This window comes from Dendrobates tinctorius, unplaced genomic scaffold, assembly GCF_039654945.1.
Source record: "Dendrobates tinctorius isolate UK_male_01 unplaced genomic scaffold, ASM3965494v1 ptg000293l, whole genome shotgun sequence".
Classification (NCBI taxonomy): domain Eukaryota; kingdom Metazoa; phylum Chordata; class Amphibia; order Anura; family Dendrobatidae; genus Dendrobates; species Dendrobates tinctorius.
Window position 1 is genome coordinate 27,124,251 of NW_027361960.1, and position 19,997 is coordinate 27,144,247.

Genomic DNA, 19,997 nt, shown 5'->3' on the forward strand with positions numbered 1-19,997 from the left:
TATTCCCCATGTCGCTCCTTCCCCAGTCCCTCGGGTACTGATTCGAAGTTGAGAACCCCCCTCCCTCCTCAGTTCTTTTTAGCTGGGTTGAGGTTGAGCCGACGACTAAGCCCCCTGACGGTGACGGCAGCACCCTCCCTAATCCCCCTCTGGGGGTATTAGGTCGAGACACCGCAGGTAGGGCCTGTACTAGGCACCATTCGGACGCTTACAAGCCCAGGGACCCCAGTCCAGCTGCGGGCTCCTGTTGGGACCGGGGGAGGTGCAGCAAGGCAGAGCACTTGTCAGAGACTGGCCTCCCTGCGCCCTGTCTCTGCAGCAGCACCAGCTGCATAGCGCCCCAAAGGGACCCTCCTCAGGGCCCAGTGCGCGTTCAGACCCCACCGCTAGCCTTACTTTTCATTCCGGGGGGGGGTCTCGGTTAGATCCGACACCCCCCCACCGCCACCACCACGGGAAACTGCGCCGTCCTGGAGCCCTGCTGGGCATGAGACCTCAAATTTAGGCCTTATTCCTGACCCCCGGCCCGCCCCCCGGATGACGAAAATGACTCTGCAGTGTCATAGAAATGGCGGATCGAGACAGGAAGGTCGCGCTTTTACATAGCTCCGCGCGCCTTTTTCAGCTCTCCGCCCCCTTCCCCCTCCACCTCAGAATTCCGGTGGCCATCTTGCTGCACCTGAAGACATAGCTGAAGGCAGCACAGCGGTCTCTGGGGGGCACAGGACTTGGATTTATCGGCGCTGGACCTAGGGGGCGCATCGGTGGGTTAAGATCACAGCTGGGTTCTCTGTACTCAGCTGTGAGTTCATATAACCTATAACGCTCCCCTATCCTTTTCCTCTGCGTAGATACCCCTGTAGGGCCTCTGCTAATCAGCCTCTAGGCACTATGTCGGGCTCAAGGAAAAGGACCAGACAAGACTGCTTTTATGCAGTCTGCACAGCCTGCAAGGCCACTCTCCCCAGCGGCAGCACGTACCCGCACTGCCGGGACTGTACCCAAAACACTGGATCAGAACCCCAAGAAGTCCCTACCAACGCTTCTGCGGCCGCTACTGCGCCGGAATGGGCGACTCAGATGTCGCAGTCTATGACAATCTATAGATAACCTGACCTCCACACTACTGCAGGCTCTGCAGGGTCATGTCTCGGCTATGAACGTTACCCAGCAAAGGGACATGCCGTTTCCGACAGTTTGAGACGTAAGCGGACCCACAGGTCGCGTTCATCTGCGTCCTCACATAGCACTAGGTCGTCCCCCTCCAGGGAGAGACACAGTGGCTCCAGGTCACCTAGACCGTCTCCTGATAGAGAAAGACAATGCGGATCTCCACATCGATCCCAGACCACAGATCACCTCCGCCCTAGTTCGCCCGCTAGGGAGCTCCTCAGCGATGCGCAAGACTCAGAGGGCATATGTGATTCTAACTCAGATAACGAAACAGAGAACACTCTGGTCCCTTGTCCCCCTAGCAATACGGCGCTAGTTGAGGATATAATCTCTTCCATTCTTCGGGTGCTGGACATTTCTGATCCAACCCCGGAAGCACCAGAACACAAGATTTCCTTCGAGAGTGTTCAGAAACCATTTAAGGTCTTCCTTAATCACCCAGAATTTCAAAAAATATTTTCTAAGCATTTTTCGCAGCCTGAGAAAAAATTTGCCAATCGCAAATACTTAGAAGCAAAATACCCCTTCCCACAGAAGGACACTAAGGAATGGACAGATCCACCTGAAGTGGACCCCCCAGTCTCTAGGCTAGCAGCACAAACGCTTCTCTCACTGCCGGACAGCTCAACCCTCAAGGACGCAGCAGACAGAAAGGTAGAACGCATGGCTCGTTCAATCTTCGAAGCAGCAGGTGCCTCTCTCGCTCCCGTATTTGCTTCAGTTTCGGCAGCCAAGGCCATTATGGCCTGGGCTAATCTATTGCAACAGGGCCTCCAAGCTTCAAATCCTCAGCTGGCGGACCAGGCGGTGCAAATTGCAGTAGTGGCAGATTACATGGTTCATGCAGTGTTGGATTCTGAAAGAGGGGTAGCGGGAGTAGCATCAAACGCCATCACAATCCGGCATATTCTCTGGCTGCGAGAATGGAAGTCCCTAACAAATCTCCTGTACTTCAGTGGACGTCTTTTCGGTGAAAAGCTGGATACAATGATATCCAATGCTACCGGGGGTAAAAGTACTTCTCTCCCTCAACTAAAACCAAAACGCACGTTTAAAAGACGTAATCAATATAGTTTCCGATCCTTTCGGAATTCTTCAGGCTGGTCCGTCTCGCGCCCAGCACAAAATCGTAACCGCTCCCCCCGCAGAGTCAACACACGGGCGGCACAGAGGCCGGACAGGAACTGGCAGTCAAAAGCAAGCCAGGCAAAATCCAAAGGAGGAAAAGCTCAGACTTTCCCCTCATCATGACTCATGCCCTCCGGAAGACACCCCACTTGTAGGCGGACGACTGCTACTCCTTCAGTAGGTCTGGCTGCCTATTACAGAAGACAAGTGGGTCAAGGAAATAGTGTCTTCAGGATACAAGATCGCGTTTACTACCAGCCCACCGCACAGGTTTTCTCTCCGTTCCTCCAAAACCTCCACTCAAAGCTCGAGCCTTCCATCAAGCGGTTTCTTCCCTCCTGCAAGCAGGAGTCATAGTATTGGTTCCAGCAGACGAGCGCTTCCGAGGGTTCTACTCCAATCTGTTCGTGGTGCCCAAGAAGGGAGGCAGCGTCCGACCCATACTAGACCTCAAGCAACTCAACAAGTATGTTCGAGTTCGTCACTTTCTCATGGAATCCCTCCGGTCAATCGTTGCGTCCATGGAGAAAGGAGAATATCTCACCTCCATAGACATACAGGACGCATACCTGCATATACCGATTGCTCCCGCCCATCAGAGATTTCTAAGATTCGCAATCAACCAAGACCATTACCGGTTTGTGGCCCTCCCGTTCGGTCTCGCCACGGCTCCCAGAACGTTTACAAAGGTCATGGCAGCCACCATGGACGTTCTACACTCCAGAGGCATAGTAGTTGTTCCATACCTGGACGACCTTCTCATCAAGGCCCCCACCTTCAAGGACTGCAAGGTCAACGTCTCAATCACAATCGACACTGAGTCGCCTGGGATGGTTAGTCAATTTACAGAAGTCCTTGACTACCCCGAGTCAGTCTCTGGCCTTCCTGGGGATGCTATTCGACACCTCCAGGGGTCTGGTGATCCTCCCCAGGGACAAGGCACTGGCCCTCCGTTTGGGAGTTCGCACTCTCCTCCGCAAGTCCCCCCGATCTCTCCGGTATGCCATGAGAGTACTTGGCAGGATGGCGGCAGCAGCAATGGAGGCAGTACCATTTGCCCAGTTTCACCTCAGACCCCTTCAACTGGCCATCCTCAAGTCCTGGGACAGGAATCCGTTCTCCCTCGACAGGGAGTTCCGGTTATCATCGAAAACCAGGAGGTCCCTGCACTGGTGGCTCAAGCCAACCTCGCTTGCAAGGGGAAAATCCTTTCTCTCCGGTCAATGGAAGGTTTTGACCACCAACGCAAGCCTTACGGGTTGGGGCGCGGTGCACCTACATCACAGAGCGCAAGGCAAGTGGTCACCAATGGAATCAAACATGCCCATCAACTTCCTGGAAATTCGGGCCATCTTCCTGGCATTGAAAGCCTTTCATCACTTGCTAGCAGACTCTGATATCAAAGTTCAGCCGGACAATGCCACGGCGGTGGCATACATGAACCATCAAGGCGGGACCCGCAGCATCCAGACGATGAATGAAGTAACACGTATCCTACACTGGGCGGAGGATGCGAGGTCGGTACTCTCTGCGTTCCACATTCCGGGTGTGGACAACTGGGAAGCCGACTATCTCAGCAGACAAGGAATGGACTCCGGGGAGTGGTCTCTCCATCCCGAAGTTTTTCGTCAGATCTGCCATCGCTGGGGGACCCCGGATGTGGATCTGATGGCATCCCATCTCAATGCCAAGGTTCCCAATTTCATGGCCAGGACGCGCGATCGCTCGGAGCAGATGCCCTGGTTCAGGACTGGACCCAGTTCCAGCTTCTGTATATTTTTCCACCCCTCCCCCTGATCTCCAGAGTCCTGAGGATCAAACAAGAGGGAGTTCCCACCATCCTGATCGCTCCAGACTGGCCCAGGCGTACATGGTACTCCGACGTCATGCAACTTACAGCAGACGCTCCCTGGCGTCTCCCCACACGTCCCGAACTTCACCGGATGTCGTTAAAACCATTATCAGGGCTCGAAAGCAAGCTTCAGCCAGGATTTACTATCGTACCTGGAAGGCTTTCTTCACATGGTGCGAATCTCGCGGACAGGTCCCACTCCCCTACTCTCTTCCAAAGGTCCTCGGTTTCCTTCAGTCAGGCCTGGACGCCAGGCTATCCCTGGGCTTGCTTAAGAGCCAGGTGTCAGCGCTTTCAGTGCTCTTTCAGAGGCGTATTGCTAACAAGCCGCAAGTGAGGACTTTTCTCCAAGGGGTTTCCCAATTGATTCCCCCCTACAAACATCCATTGGAGACGTGGGACCTCAACCTGGTCTTGACAGCATTACAGACACCTCCTTTCGAACCCCTTAAGGAGGTCTCACTCCGCCTTCTATCACAGAAGGTGGTTTTTTTCTGGTGGCAATCACCTCCCTATGCAGGGTGTCCGAACTTTCAGTACTTTCCTGCAGACAACCCTTCCTGGTTTTCCATCAGGACAAGGTGGTTCTCCGTACAGTCCCATCCTTCCTTCCGAAGGTTGTGTCCAGCTTCCATCTCAATGAGGAAATCTCACTACCATCTCTTTGCCCGGTTCCCGTTCATAGAGTGGAGAAGGCTCTGCATACCTTGTCAGGGCGTTGCGTATTTACGTGTCTAGGACTGCTCCCTTCCTGAAGTCTGATTCACTTTTACTTCTTCCAGAAGGCATTCGCAAGGGCCTACTGGCTTCCAAAGCCACCCTTGCTAGGTGGATCAAGTCCACCATACAAGAGGCTTACCGCCTTAACAATTCTCCTCTTCCGGCTGGTATCACGGCACACTCTACGCGGGCGGTAGGGGCCTCTTGGGCCATTCGGCATCAAGCCTCAAGTGTGTAAGGCAGCCACTTGGACTAGCCTGCACACATTTACAAATCACTACAGAGTGCATACCCAGTCCTCAGCGGATGCGAGCCTGGGTAGACTGGTCCTGCAGGCGGCAGTACCCCAAATCTAGGGGACTGTCAGCACAATATTCGTCCACTGCTTCCCACCCAGGAACTGCTTTAGGACATCCCACGGTTCTGTGTCCCCCAATTAGGCGACAGAGTAAAGGAGATTTTTGTGTGCTCACCGTAAAATCTCTCTTAGCCTTTAATTGGGGGACACAGCTCCCACCCTGTTGCCCTTGCGGGCCGTTGCTACGGTTGGGTTCTCATATTGTTGTTTGAGCTCGTTTATAGTAGCCTTCTTACAGGCATGGTTATGTTTCTGGTATATTCCTCCTAATGCTTTTGCACAAAACTGGAGAAGGCTGACGCCGTCCAGGGGTGTATACTGCAGAGGAGGAGCCAAAGTTAATCTTTTTCAGATTATGCATAGTGTCGCCTCCAAGTGGACAGCAGCATAACACCCACGGTTCTGTGTCTCCCAATTAAAGGCTAAGAGAAAGAGATTTTACGGTGAGTACACAAAAATCTCCTTGTTCCATAGTGGCATTTCAGCAATTTTGCCCTCAAAGCGGATCACTTTTTTGATCTGTCTCCAGACCGACCTCGCTAAACGGAGTAGAGGTAACAATCGGGGGCCAATAAGTTTATCTGTTTCTAGAAAACCTAATGGACAGTCAATCTCTGCAGCATGAATGAGATGATGTTCCGAGTTAGGTAGATTATTTTCCGGCATCCACTTACTCAAAGCTTTAATTTGTCCTCGGTGGACCCATTGAAGCGCAAGTGCGTGAAACAGCCGTTGTCTGCTCTCTGTACCTTCCTCCCATGCCAATGCCTTTTAATTAATAAAGAATTTTGACGACAGAACGGTGAGTGCCATCACTTTTTTTTTCTCCTTGTTTAAGATGAAAATTTAGAGGGACGGCCGGGTCTTGGTAGATTTGCAGTGGTATGATACTCCTTCCATTTCAATATGATCACTTGCACAGTGCTCCTTGGGATGTTTAAAGTTTTGGAAATCATTTTGTATCCAAATCCGGCTTTAAACTTCTCCACAACAGTATCACAGACCTGCCTGTTGTGTTCCTTGGTCTTCATGATGCTCTCTGTGCATCAAACAGAACCCTGAGACTATCAGAGCAGGTGCATTTATACGGAGACTTGATTACACACAGGTGGATTATATTTATATTTATCATCATCATTTAGGACAATGTTGGATCATTCAAAGATCCACAATGAACTTCTGGAGTGAGTGTGTTGCACTGAAAGTAAAGGGGCCGAATAATATTGCATGTCCCACTTTTCAGTTTTTGAATTTCCACAAAAATTTAAAATAACCAATAAATTTCATTCAACTTCACAGCTGTGTCCCACTTGTTGATTCTTCACCAAAAATTTACATTTGGTATCTTTGTTTTGAAGCATGATATATGGGAAAAGGTTGAAAAGTTCCAGGGGGCCTAATACTTTCACAAGGCACTGTACATTAGATCTTTTGCTTTAGGGGGGGGGCTCGTACCACATGTCCACCTCTTTTGAGCAACTATGCTTCCTGCCACAGGGGCTGGCGCATGCTATTTCTTTGATATACGGTGTGATAGTGTCTTGGGGGGGGATGGGCCTCTCAGATGTACGATCCAGTGGCATTCCTCTGGCTGTGAGTGCTTGGTATTTCCCTTGGTGCTACGCTACTCTCTGGTATCGACCCGGCTTGTTCGACTATTCTGCTGCCACCTGGTGGTAGACTCGCTGCAGTGCTGCTGGTTTGCTTTGTGTAGTATTTCAGCCTTCCCTCCACTCTGCTGATATCTTGTGGAGTTTGCATTTACCTGCAAAGCTGCAGCTTGATACTATAGCTTGCTTACGGAATAAGCGGGAACACGAACAAGTTTTGAGCACCTTCAGGGTTGAAGTTTTTAGAATGGCGTCACTTTTGGGAATTTTCTGTTATAAAGGCCCTTCAAAGTCACTTGAAATCTGAGGTGGTCCCTAAAAAAGAAAAAAATGGTTTTGTAAATTTTGTTGGAAAAATGAGAAATCGCTGGTCAACTTTTAACCTTCATAATGTCCTAACAAAAAAAAAAAAATTTTGTTTCAAAACTTTGCTGATGTAAAGTAGACATGTAGGGTGTATGCACACACTGCGGATTCTGCTGTGGATCTGCAGCAGTTTGGGTCCTGCGGATCCACAACAGTTTTTGCTGCGGTGTACAGTACCATTATTACCTATGTAAAATGAAAACCACTGTGCACATGCTGCGGATTTTTCTGCGGTTTCAAATCCGCAGCATGTCAATTCTTTGTGCGGATTCCGCTGCGGTTTGGCACCTGCTCCATGGCAGGTGTCAAACCGCAGAAAAACTTCAGATAAACCGCAGGTCTTTTGACCTGTGGATTTACCTGCAGTTTTCATCAAATCCGCGCGGAAAATTCCGCAGAGCAATCCGCAGCGTGTGCACACACCAATAGGAAATGTTTTGTTAACTATTTTGTGTAACAAATCTCTCTGATTTTACTAACTCCTAAAGTGACAGTGGTCAGAATTGTAAATCTTGGCCTGTTTGTTAATGTGCAAACCACCTTGGTTGGTAAAGGGGTTAATGCGTTAAATTGTGGAAATTGTGACACAACACATTCAATGCAAGTTTGTGACAAGAAGTTTTAACCCCTTCACGACCTATGACGCCTACGTAGGCGTCATGAAAAGCAGTGCCCAAACGACCTATGACGCCTACGTAGGCGTCATGCTATAAATAGCCCCCCTGCGGGTCGGGTGACCGGGGTCACTGAAAGGTCACCCGACCCGCACACAAAGGACCCTTCAGAGTTAACACCTGGGGGTGTGGCTTAGCCCCCACGTGCCTACGATCGCTCTGATTGGCAGTTTCACTTTTAACAGCCAATCAGAGCGATTGTAATATTTCACCAATGAAAATTGGTAAAATATTACAATCCAGCCATGGCCGATGCTGAAATAGCATCGGACATGGCTGGACACCGAGACCCGACCCCCCCCCCCCCCCACACCGACTGACGGCACCGATCGGCTGCCGCCACCTTCTGACGGCACCGATCGGCAGCCGCCGTCATGATCTGCCCCCCCGCCTTCCCTCCGCCCCCCCCAGCCCTCCGATCATCCCCTCTCACCCTCCGATCACCCCCTCACCCTCCTTTGTGCCTCCAATCTCCCGCTATCCGTCCCGGTGTCCTGCCGTCCAGCGTCATGGGCGCCGACATCTTGCAAGATGGCGGGCGCATGCGCAGTGCGCCGAATCGAATCTGCAACGCTGCAGATTCATTCATTTATTTTGATCACTATGATAAACTTTCATAGTGATCAAAATAAATAAAAAAGTAAATCACCGCCCCCCTTATCACCCCCATAGGTAGGGACAAATAATAAAATATATTTTTTTTTTTTCCATTAGGGTTAGGTCCAGGGCTAGGGTTAGGGCTAGGGTTAGGGCTAGGGTTAGGGCTAGGGTTAGGGTTGGACTAGGGGTTAGGGTTGGACTAGGGGTTAGGGTTGGACTAGGGGTTAGGGTTGGACTAGGGGTTAGGGTTGGACTAGGGGTTAGGGTTGGACTAGGGGTTAGGGTTGGACTAGGGGTTAGGGTTGGACTAGGGGTTAGGGTTGGACTAGGGGTTAGGGTTGGACTAGGGGTTAGGGTTGGACTAGGGGTTAGGGTTGGACTAGGGGTTAGGGTTGGACTAGGGGTTAGGGTTGGACTAGGGGTTAGGGTTGGACTAGGGGTTAGGGTTGGACTAGGGGTTAGGGTTGGACTAGGGGTTAGGGTTGGACTAGGGGTTAGGGTTGGACTAGGGGTTAGGGTTGGACTAGGGGTTAGGGTTGGACTAGGGGTTAGGGTTGGACTAGGGGTTAGGGTTGGACTAGGGGTTAGGGTTGGACTAGGGGTTAGGGTTGGGATTACGGTTAGGCTTGTGGTTAGGGTTAGAGTTGGGATTTCGTTAGGGGTGTGTTGGGATTAGGGTTGTGGTTAGGGTTATGATTAGGGTTGGGATTAGGGTTGGGATTAGGGTTGGGATTAGGGTTATGATTAGGGTTGGGATTAGGGTTATGATTAGGGTTGGGATTAGGGTTAGGGGTGTGTTGGCGTTAGGGTTGGAGATAGAATTGAGGGGTTTCCACTGTTTTAGGCACATCAGGGGCTCTCCAAACGCGACATGGAGCCACCATTTATTCCAGCCAATTTTGCGTTCAAAAAGTCAAACGGTGCTCCCTCCATTTCGAGCCCCGACGTGTGCCCAAACAGTGGTGTACCCCCACTTATGGGGTATCAGGGTACTCAGGAAAAATTGCACAACAACTTTGGGGGTCTAATTTCTCCTGTTACCCTTGGGAAAATAAAAAAATGGGGGCTAAAATAATTAATTTTGTGGAAAAAAAAGATTTTTTATTTTCACGGTTCTGCGTTATAAACTACTGTGAAGCACTTGGGGGTTCAACGTGCTCACCACACATCTAGATAAGTTCCTTGGGGGGTCTAGTTTCCAAAATGGGGTCACTTGTGGGGGGTTTCCACTGTTTAGGTACATCAAGGGCTCTGCAAACGTAACATGACGCCCACAGACCATTCCATCAAGTCTGCATTTCAAAACGTCACTACTTCCATTCCGAGCCCCAACGTGTCCCCGAACAGTGGTCCCCCCCATATATGGGGTACCAGCGTACTCAGGACAAACTGGACAACAACTTTTGGGGTCCAATTTATCCTGTTACCCTTGTGAAAATAAAAAATAGTGGGCTAAAAATCACTTTTTGAGGAAAAAAAAATATTTTTTATTTTCACAGCTCTGCGTTATAAACTTCTGTGAAGCACTTGGGGGTTCAAAGTGCTGACCTCACATCTAGATTAGTTCCTTAGGTGATATAGTTTCCAAAATGGGGTCACTTGTGGGGGGTTTCCACTGTTTAGGTACATTAGGGGCTCTGCAAATGTAGCATGACGCCCACAGACCATTCCATCAAGTCTTCATTTCAAAGCGTCACTACTTCCCTTCCGAGCCCCAACGTGTGCCCAAACAGTGGTCCCCCCCACTTATGGGGTACCAGCGTACTCAGGACACACTGGACAACAACTTTTGGGGTCCAATTTATCCTGTTACCCTTGTGAAAATAAAAAATAGTGGACTAAAAATAATTTTTTGAGGAAAAAAAAATATTTTTTTATTTTCACGGCTCTGCGTTATAAACTTCTGTGAAGCACTTGGGGGTTCAAAGTGCTCACCACACATCTATATTAGTTTCTTGGGTGATCTACTTTCCAAAATGGGGTCATTTGTGGGGGTTTCCACTGTTTAGGTACATCAGGGGCTCTGCAAACATAACATGACGCCCACAGACCATTCCATCAAGTCGGCATTTCAAAACGTCACTACTTCCCTTCTGTGCCCCAACGTGTGCCCAAACAGTGGTCCCCCCACATATGTGGTACCAGCGTACTCAGGACAAGCTGGACAACAACTTTTGGGGTCCAATTTATCCTGTTACCTTTGTGAAAATAAAAAATAGCAGGCTAAAAATTTATTTTTTGAGGGAAAAAAAATATTTTTATTTTAACGGCTCTGCGTTATAAACTTCTGTGTAGCACCTGGGGGTTCAAAGTGCTCACTATGCATCTAGATAAGTTCCTTAAGGGGTCTGGTTTCCAAAATGGGGTCATTTGTGGGGGAGCTCCAAAGTTTACGCACACAGGGGCTCTGCAAACACAACATGGTGTCCGCTAACGATTGGAGCTAATTTTCCATTCAAAAAGTCAAATGACGCTCCTTCCCTTCTGAGTCATGCCGTGCGCTCAAACAGTGGTTTTCCCCCACATATGGGGTACCAGTGTACTCAGGACAAACTGGACAACAACTTTTGGGATCCAATTTATCCTGTTACCCTTGGGAAAATAAAAAATAGCGGGCTAAAAAATCATTTTTGAGGAAAAAAAATTATTATTTTTTTATTTTCACTGCTCTGCGTTATAAACTTCTGTGAAGCACTTGGGGGTTCAAAGTGCTCACCACACATCTAGATAAGTTCCTTCGGGGGTCTAGTTTCCAAAATGGGGTCACTTGTGGGGGAGCTCCAATGTTTAGGCACACAGGGGCTCTCCAAATGCGACATGGTGTCCGCTAACGATTGGAGCTAATTTTCCAATCTAAAAGTCACATGGCGCTCCTTCCCTTCCGGGCCTTGCGGTGCGCCCAAACAGTGGTTTATGACCACATATGAGATATTGATGTACTCAGGAGAAATTGCCCAACAAATTTTAGGATCCATTTTATCCTGTTGCCCATGTGAAAATGAAAAAACTGAGGCCAAATAAAATTTTGTGGAAAAAAAAAAAGTACTTTTTTTTTTTTTTTACAGATCAATTTGTGAAGCACCTGGGGGTTCAAAGTGCATACTATGCATCTAGATAAGTTCCTTGGAGGGTCTAGTTTCCAAAATGGGCTCACTTGTGGGGGAGCTTCAATGTTTAGGCACACAGGTACTCTTAAAACAAGACATGGCAACCGCTAAACATTCAAGCATATTTTACATTCAAAAAGTAAAATGGCGCTCCTTGCCTTCTGAGCCCTGCCGTGCGCCCAAACAGTGGTTTATGACCACATATGAGGTATCAGTGTACTCAGGAGAAATTGCCCAACAAATTTTAGGATACATTTTATCCTGTTACCCATGTGAAAATGAAAAAACTGATGCTAAAATAAAATTTTGGTTGGAAAAATTAAAATGTCCATTTTTTCATTCCATGTTGCTTTAGTTCCTGTGAAGCACCTGAAGGGTTAATAATCTTCTTGAATGTAGTTTTGAGTAGCCTGAGGGGTGCAGTTTTTAGAATGGTGACACTTTTGGGTATTTTCTGCCATATAGACCCCTCAAAGTGACTTCAAATGTGAGGTGGTCCCTAAAAAAAATGGTTTTGTAAATTTTGTTGTAAAAATGAGAAATTGCTGGTCAACTTTTAACCCTTATAACTTCCTAACGAAAAAAAATGTTTCCAAAATTGTGCTGATGTAAAGTAGACATGTGGGAAATGTTATTTATTAACTATTTTGTGTCACATAACTCTGGTTTAACAGAATAAAAATTCAAAATTTGAAAATTGCAAAATTTTCAAAATTTTCGCCAAATTTCCATTTTTTTCACAAATAAACACAAAAATTATCGACCTAAATATACCACTATCATGAAGCCCAATATGTCACGAAAAAACAATCTCGGAATCGCTAGGATGCGTTGAAGCGTTCGTGAGTTATTTCCTCATAAAGGGACATTGGTCAGAATTGCAAAAAATGGCTGGGTCATGAAGGGGTTAAGGAGCAAAAAAAAAGTTTTGTCCCAAAATGTCATGTTTGTGAATGCTTGGTGTGGCAAACTTGATTTAGAGTTTAGTAAGTAAGTGTATATACAGTATAAATGAATAAAATGTGTTGAGAACAGAGCTGAAGCCATTACTACTCAAACAGTAGCAGTACAAATGTCCATCCTTCAGTGCAGCAAAATAAAGAAAGGGTTCTATACAAACTTTATTTTATAGACCTCGCTTAGTAATTTTGTTCAACCACAAACCACAATTTATTTTCCACAGTCTGTAACTTCAAGGTAGTTTCTGAGATGTGCCTGGTTCTGCACAATACACTGTAAATTTTTTGGTGCTTTTGTAGACTGTTGTATGTATAATTTAAAACATTTATTTGTAATAATGAATACATTTATCTTTAATTTGCTTTATAAAAATTTTTATGAAATGTTTACATTTTCCTTTTTATTTTTATTTACAAATCAGTGATGGATTGGTCATCTTGGCTGCTGCTTGGCATCCAGGCGATACTCCTTGTATGAGCTATTACACGCTTATAACTGTAAAGGATGAAGGCTACAACTTTTCTGACCTAATTAATGTTCAGGTCATTCAGCTCAGTCCTCTGTTTCAGGTGAGTCATTTATTTATAGGAAAATTCTGTTGTGCATTTCAGTCGTACGGATATATACCATTTATTTTTTTTTGTGACAGTGGTGAAGTAGTTAATTGTCTGAATATTCTGGCATGCAATTCAACAAGAACCGCTGGCAGCCCCATTGCAATTGCGGACCAATAATGTTTGAGAAGTGCTCGATTGAAGACCACTCTGGAGACACTGCAGGCCATGGTAGTACATTTAGTCAATTCAGGCAGCGCACAATGTCACAAGTTACAGGGATCCTGGTGTGTTGAACACATGGCTCCTGGAACGCTGGAGAAAAGGCTATACCACTAGTTCACAACCAAGTCAATGTAGTGGTGAGCTTTTAGTGTCTCTTGGAACGATTACTAAAGTGGTCCGGATACCATGCATTATTTCACCCCACACCATAATCCCTGGAGTCGCACTTGTGTGATGTCTCCTCAAAAACTTTTCATGGCACTGCCCACATGGTCTCGTCATAATTCATGAATGGTGTGCAGTGATCCATTCTCTCTACAAGTGAAATCAATGTTACATACCAAGCCTAAGGTGTCAATCCGTGTCTACACAAAACCTAAGAAGGCACTTTTGCATGATATTGGGCTACGAGTCAGATCTCCACTAGTGATGAGAAAGTATACTCGTTGCTCGGGTTTTCCCAAGCATGCTCTGGTGATCTGAGTATTTTGTCGTGCTCGGAGATTGTGTTTGTCGCCTCAGCTGCATGATTTGCGGCTGCTAGACAGCCTGAGTACATGTGGGGATTGCCTGTTAGGAATTCCACACATGCATTCAGACTGTCTAGCAGCCACCAATCATGCAGCTGTGTCGACAAACACTAAATCTCCAAGCACGCCAAAAAACTCAGACCCAACCGAGCATGGTCAGGAAAACTCGAGCATCGAGTATACTCGCTCATCACTAATCTCCAGCTATTCCATTGACCTCACCACCACTCTGAAAGTCTATCATGGTGCAAAACTGCTACCATCGCACGTAGCTTCTCCATACTTCTTTTCCACCGAGCACATCTGCAATGTCATTTGTTGGCAATTGCAAAGAGAGCTGCCATCAGCAGATGTTGATATTTCATGGCCAAGTGCAGTCAGGCAAGGTTTAGAATATTGATTACCTATCCTAAACAAAGTTCATCAAAATAAGTCACAGCCAACCCTTATAAAAGAGCACTTATTCCCACAAAAAAACTACACACATTTAATGATAATAAAAGTAATGATCATCAGAATGTTGATTATTGTCAAGGTACAATTTTTTTCATCTGTACTAAATTCCAGACCACACCATTAACTAGCACAGCATTGAACTGTCAGAATGACCCCCAGTTACTCACACTTGTTTCATTGCCACTGGCAGGAGCTCAATTTGGATCCATTAAGGGGACTCCTAGCAGGTCACTTATTGAAAAAATATTGTATGCTGATGAAACCCTTGATTATATGGCGGATGATGGCAATACCTATTGGAATTAATTTAGAGACTTGGCTCCATTACTGGGTTGAAGATAAATTTGACTAAATATGCCCTATTCACATTTGGGAGAGAGAGGGTGTGTTGTCTGTCACACACTGTTCCATACGTTTCTCAATTTAAGTATTTAGGAGTGCAAAAAAGCGTAGATGCAATGTACAGCGCTCAATTTAGACTCCCTAGTTTCACAGAACAAAAGATGTCACTGTGGTCATGCCTTTTCTGGTTGTATAAATATAATCAAAATGATAGATTTACCAAAGTTTCTACTGCGGTCCACATCTTTCCCCGGACCCATAGGCTTGCATTGCCGATTCTGATCCGACACTCGGATCAAAATGTAAGACGTTTTCTTCCGATTCGTTTCCTCACCAAACTTGATTCATCAGTGCAGATGCTGTACACTACAAGTCAGTCCCCAGCTGAACTTGTAGCTAGATCCTCAGAGTGGTGAGGAAATCCTCTGGCCTTATGGACATATTGGCTAGCCATATCCAGAAGCAGCTTGTTTCTATAACTAGTGAGTGGAAAAAAAATCTGACAGAGGTTTTCTGACTTAATTGCAGGGTCAGCTAGGCGAGGATTCAAGTGTTCTATTATACGGAGCTGGTTTGGAAATTCCAATAATGAAAGGTAGCTTAGACCAAGAAAATTGAGCGGGCCTAGGGTAGACTAATACTGCAATCGTAGAAGAGGGTTTTACACTATAATTAAACCTGGCGTATAAGTGATGAACCAGAAAGTGTACCTGTCATGATCTGAATTTGATCTGACAGTTTTAAATTGCACAGGGTGAACTTTCCTTACTTTGGCAAGTGCCAAGTGACTTGACTGTCCCCGGTGGTGGCTAGTGGTATCGCACTTTAGGTTTAATGTGCACGTAATTATGAATCAGGTGTGGGGCTCTATAAGTGAGTCTCAGGGTGTGCAATCACTGCTGGTGATATTGATTGATTCATTCTGAGTTTGTGAAGCCTGGGTGAACATGGAGCTGAAGAGGAGTCCTGCGCAGTCAGCCAGAGGAGACGAGTGGCAGCTAATGGTGTCTGCAGGAATTGCTGGCATGGCGTGGAGGAGTCGCAGTTTATGGTGTCGGCGGGAAGTGCGTGCATGGCTTTGTGGAGTGGCGACTATGGAGAGAGTTGCACTCGGCATGCTCGACTTGGTGGCCGAGAGCTGGACTCAAGCATGCTTAGAGTTTTGGCAGAGGCTGACTCATCCTTGGGACTTTGTTATTGGACTGCTGCAACTGGAGATGGGACTCTGCTCCAAGGCTGCACTATGGTGTAGGATCCAGGATGGTGATGGATCCGGGTGGAGGAGAAGACGCACGTAGGTGGTGGGGCTCTGTTGCAGGAGCATAAGCACAGAGCCTAAAGCTAAGTGGTGTTTCCCCTGTATTGTCTTCTTTCCTCATGTGTGGTGTTAGTGCAGTGGTGGGATTAGTCTCCGCACCGACCAATTCCCTAGTGAGGGTTTAGGGTCAGGGCGAGCAAGGGTTTAAGGTTCGCGTGCGGCGACAGGTGCGGAGCCTGTATAGGGAACATAAGGAGTGTAGGGATACTGGCTCAGGGGAGCTTAGGAGGTCTCCACGTCCCCATTCCCTATCGCAGGGCCCACCATTGTTAATGTTTCCCAGGTTCCCCTTATTTAAATTCGCCACTGGAGGCGCTGTATCCAGGGTCACGTGTGTTATGGGTACGCCTTGCGGTATCGTCTGCGTCCAGACACGTGGCCGTGACAGTACCCTTATGAGTGACTAGTTCTCTCTAGGTATCTACTAAATGATTTAGATTAAGCATATTTCCCTAAGGCCGGGGTCACATTAGCGTATGGCAACCGATGTAAGCACATCGGATGCGATATGCTAATGACCCTCGGCTCCTGCTCTGCTGCGAGCAGGAGCCATGTCATGTGTTTGTGCTCTGAGCCTCTCGCACAGCTGCGGTGGATATGGAGAAATGAATTTAGTAATCTCCTCCATTGCTGGGGTCAGCGTATAGCGCACATCACTCGGATGATCTCCGAGTGATGTGTGCTGTGTCCCTCACACCCATAGGCTTATATGGGTGAAAGTGAGCCGAGACTCGGCCGAGTGTCGGTGACAATCGCTGCATGCTGCGAATTCACTCGCATGTTGAAAACAGCCGAGAAAAACTGATGGGAGCTGCCCCATAAATGAATACTGGTCCGAGTGCTATGTGATGTTTTATTGCATATCACTCGTCCGTATTAGTCGCTAGTGTGACTCCGGCCTAAAGGATATGCTGACCTTTTGATTTATCAACACATGTTGATGAAACGTGAAGAATATGATGAAAAATTGCATTAAAATCACCCAGCCGCATAATCTTGTGGGCAGCACGGTGGCTCAGAGTTTGTATGTTCTCCCCGTGTTTGCGTGGGTTTCCTCCGGGTACTCTGGTTTCCTTCCACACACCCAAGACATACTGGTTGGGAATTTAGATTATCATCACTGTCCCTAATGGGGGGTTCACTATGTATGTAAAGAGATGTGGAATGTGATGGCACTATATAAGAAAGAAAGCCATAAAAATCTTGGAGCAATAATTAAAATTATTACTTTTTTACATTTACTCATTGCTTTCTGAAAATGAAAAATATGCTGCAAAAATGGACATACGTCAGTTTTCAAAAAGCAGCAGTTTTTGATTTGTTGGGGAAAAACCCAAAGCATGTGAGATTTCTCAAATCTTATAGTTTTTGCTGGTACTATAAAAAATTTTTGATTTGCATAAAAAAAGCAGCAATAATGCAATGTGAGCATAGCCTAATAGGTGCTTTTAGCAGGTAAGTAAAGTCTTTTGAAATCGTCACTAGGTGGCAGCAGAGTACTGTTATTGAGCTTACAGCAGGACAAAATGTTAAGAAATGGTATTCAAGCTTTGGAAGCCACTAACGCACACATGACAAAACATTATGGGTGTCAGGTCCGAGCATTCCTACAATGAATGTGACCCCCTTAGACAAGCATTTCTTCTGCGTTGTTGCTATCAGTGTGTGAAAAGTGGTAGAAGAGGGTTGCATTGACAATCCAACACAATGGTCAGCTCTTTGAACACATTTTATAAATGGTCATAAACTTGTAAATAACTCATGAAAGAATAAAGTTATGTTAAAACCAAGCACACCATTGTTTTTCTTGTGAAAATCTCAATAAATTTGAAGTGTCACATGACTCTCTTCCCATTGGAAAAAATAAAGTTGGATCCAAAATGGCCGCCATGGTCACCACCTATCTTGAAAAGTTTTCCCCCTCCCATATACTAATGTGCCACAAACAGGAAGTTGATATCACCAACCATTCCCATTTTATTTAGGTGTATCCATATAAATGACCCACCCTGTACCTTATAGTGGCAAAATTTCTTTGATATGACTTGCATTTATTTGTGAAAAAAAAAAACAGTAATTTGGCGAAAATTAAGCAATTTGCAAACGTTTTAATTTTTATGCCCTTAAAACACATGTCCCAAAGCATCAATTTGTCAACAGATGTAGACAAATATAATATTTCCCACATGTCTACTTTACATCAGCACAATTTTTGAAACATACCGTATATGCTCGAGTATAAGCCGACCCGAGTATAAGCCGACCCCCCAAATTTTCCCACAAAAAACTGGGAAAACTTATTGACTCGAGTATAAGCCTAGGGTGGGAAATGCTCCATAGATTATTCCCCCATATGGTGTCCCCAGAAGAAGCTCCTTAGATTATTCCCCCATATGCTGACCCCATAAGAAGCTCCTTAGATTATTCCCCCATATGCTGACCCCATAAGAAGCTCCTTAGATTATTCCCCCTTATGCTGACCCCATAAGAAGCTCCTTAGATTATTCCCCCATATGCTGACCCCATAAGAAGCTCCTTAGATTATTCCCCCTTATGCTGACCCCATAAGAAACTCCTTAGATTATTCCCCCATGTGCTGCCGCTGCTGCATGTAAAAATAAAAAAGACATACTCACCTCTCCGTCGCAGGGTGTCAGATACTCCCCTGTCTTGCATCCATGGCTTCTCACCGCTATCTGCCACGTCATCGGTCAGTGACGTTCAGACTGCAGGGGGCGCGGCGCACTAATCACGTCACCGCGCCCTCTGCTGTCTGAAGTCACTGACCGATGACAGACAGCAGCAAGCAGCCATGGATGCAGGACAGGTGAGTATCGCTCTACTTACCCGTCCTGACGCTGTGTCTTGAGCCCCCAGCTTCTCCGCGCTCTCTCTTCTTGCGTTCAGCGGTCATGTGATACTGCTCATTAAAACTCATGAATATGCACATATTCATGAGTTTTAATGAGCGGTACGTGACTGCTGAAGGCAGGAAGAGAGAGCGCGGAGAAGCTGGGGGCTCAAGAGACAGCGTCAGAACGGGTAAGTATGACCGGACACCCCTGCCCCCCCTCCCCCTCCGACCCCCCGGTGTATATGACTCGACTATAAGCCGAGAGGGGGACTTTCAGCCCCAAAAAATGGGCTGAAAATCTCGGTTTATATTCGAGTATATACGCTTATCTGTATTATTTTTTTTTTTTGTTAGGAAGTCAGGTTAAAAGTTGACCAACTATTTCTCATTTTTTTTTTTTTTCAACAAAATTTACAAAACAATTTTTTGTTTAGGGGCCACATTACATTTGAAATGATTTTGAGGGGTCTATTTGACAGAAACTACCCCAAAATTACACAATTCTAAAAACTGCAACCCTCAGGGCGCTCAAAACCACATTCTAGAAGTTTACTAACCCTTCAGGCGTGTCACAGGAATTTTTGGAATGTGGAAGGAAAAAAATGAACATTTAACTTTTTTCTCAAAAATTGTAATGGGGACACTTTTTTTTTTTTTTCCACAAAGATAACAGGAAAAATAATGGCCGTAAAAATTTGTCCTGCAATTTCTCATAAGTAGAAGGGAAGAAGCATTGTATTAGGGTTTAGATTTTGCTGGAATGGTTTGAGGGTGCTATGTCACATTGACTGCCAGAACAACCCCTCCCCCCCCCCCATATGTGACGTCGTCTTAAAAAGTACACATCTGAATGAATTCATCTAGGGGTGCAGTGATCATATTGACTCCATGAGTGTGTCACTGAATTTATGCCATTTGGCAGTGAAAAAAAAAATAACTGCATTTTTACCACAAAACTTTAGTTTTAGCTCCAGATTTTACATTTTCACAAGGGTAAATGGGTGAAAATAGTGACAAAATTTGGCACATTAATTCTACTGAATGTTAAAATACCCCATATGTGGCTGTACAGTAATGCTTAGCCAAACAGCGAGGCTCAGGGAGGGACGGGGTGCCATTTGCCTACTGGAGCGCAGATTTTCCTAGAATGCTTTGCAGATTCCATATACA

General features: G+C 46.3%; 1 protein-coding gene across 2 annotated transcripts in view; it reads left to right on the forward strand.

Moving 5' to 3' along the window:
* Window positions 1-19,997, forward strand: part of NUP133 (nucleoporin 133) — a 229,424-nt gene that overhangs the window by 98,402 nt on the left and 111,025 nt on the right. For both annotated transcript variants that reach the window (XM_073560207.1, XM_073560208.1), the window contains exon 9: window positions 12,970-13,117. In XM_073560207.1, the coding sequence (XP_073416308.1) occupies window positions 12,970-13,117 (148 nt within the window). The remainder of the gene's footprint in view (window positions 1-12,969; window positions 13,118-19,997) is intronic.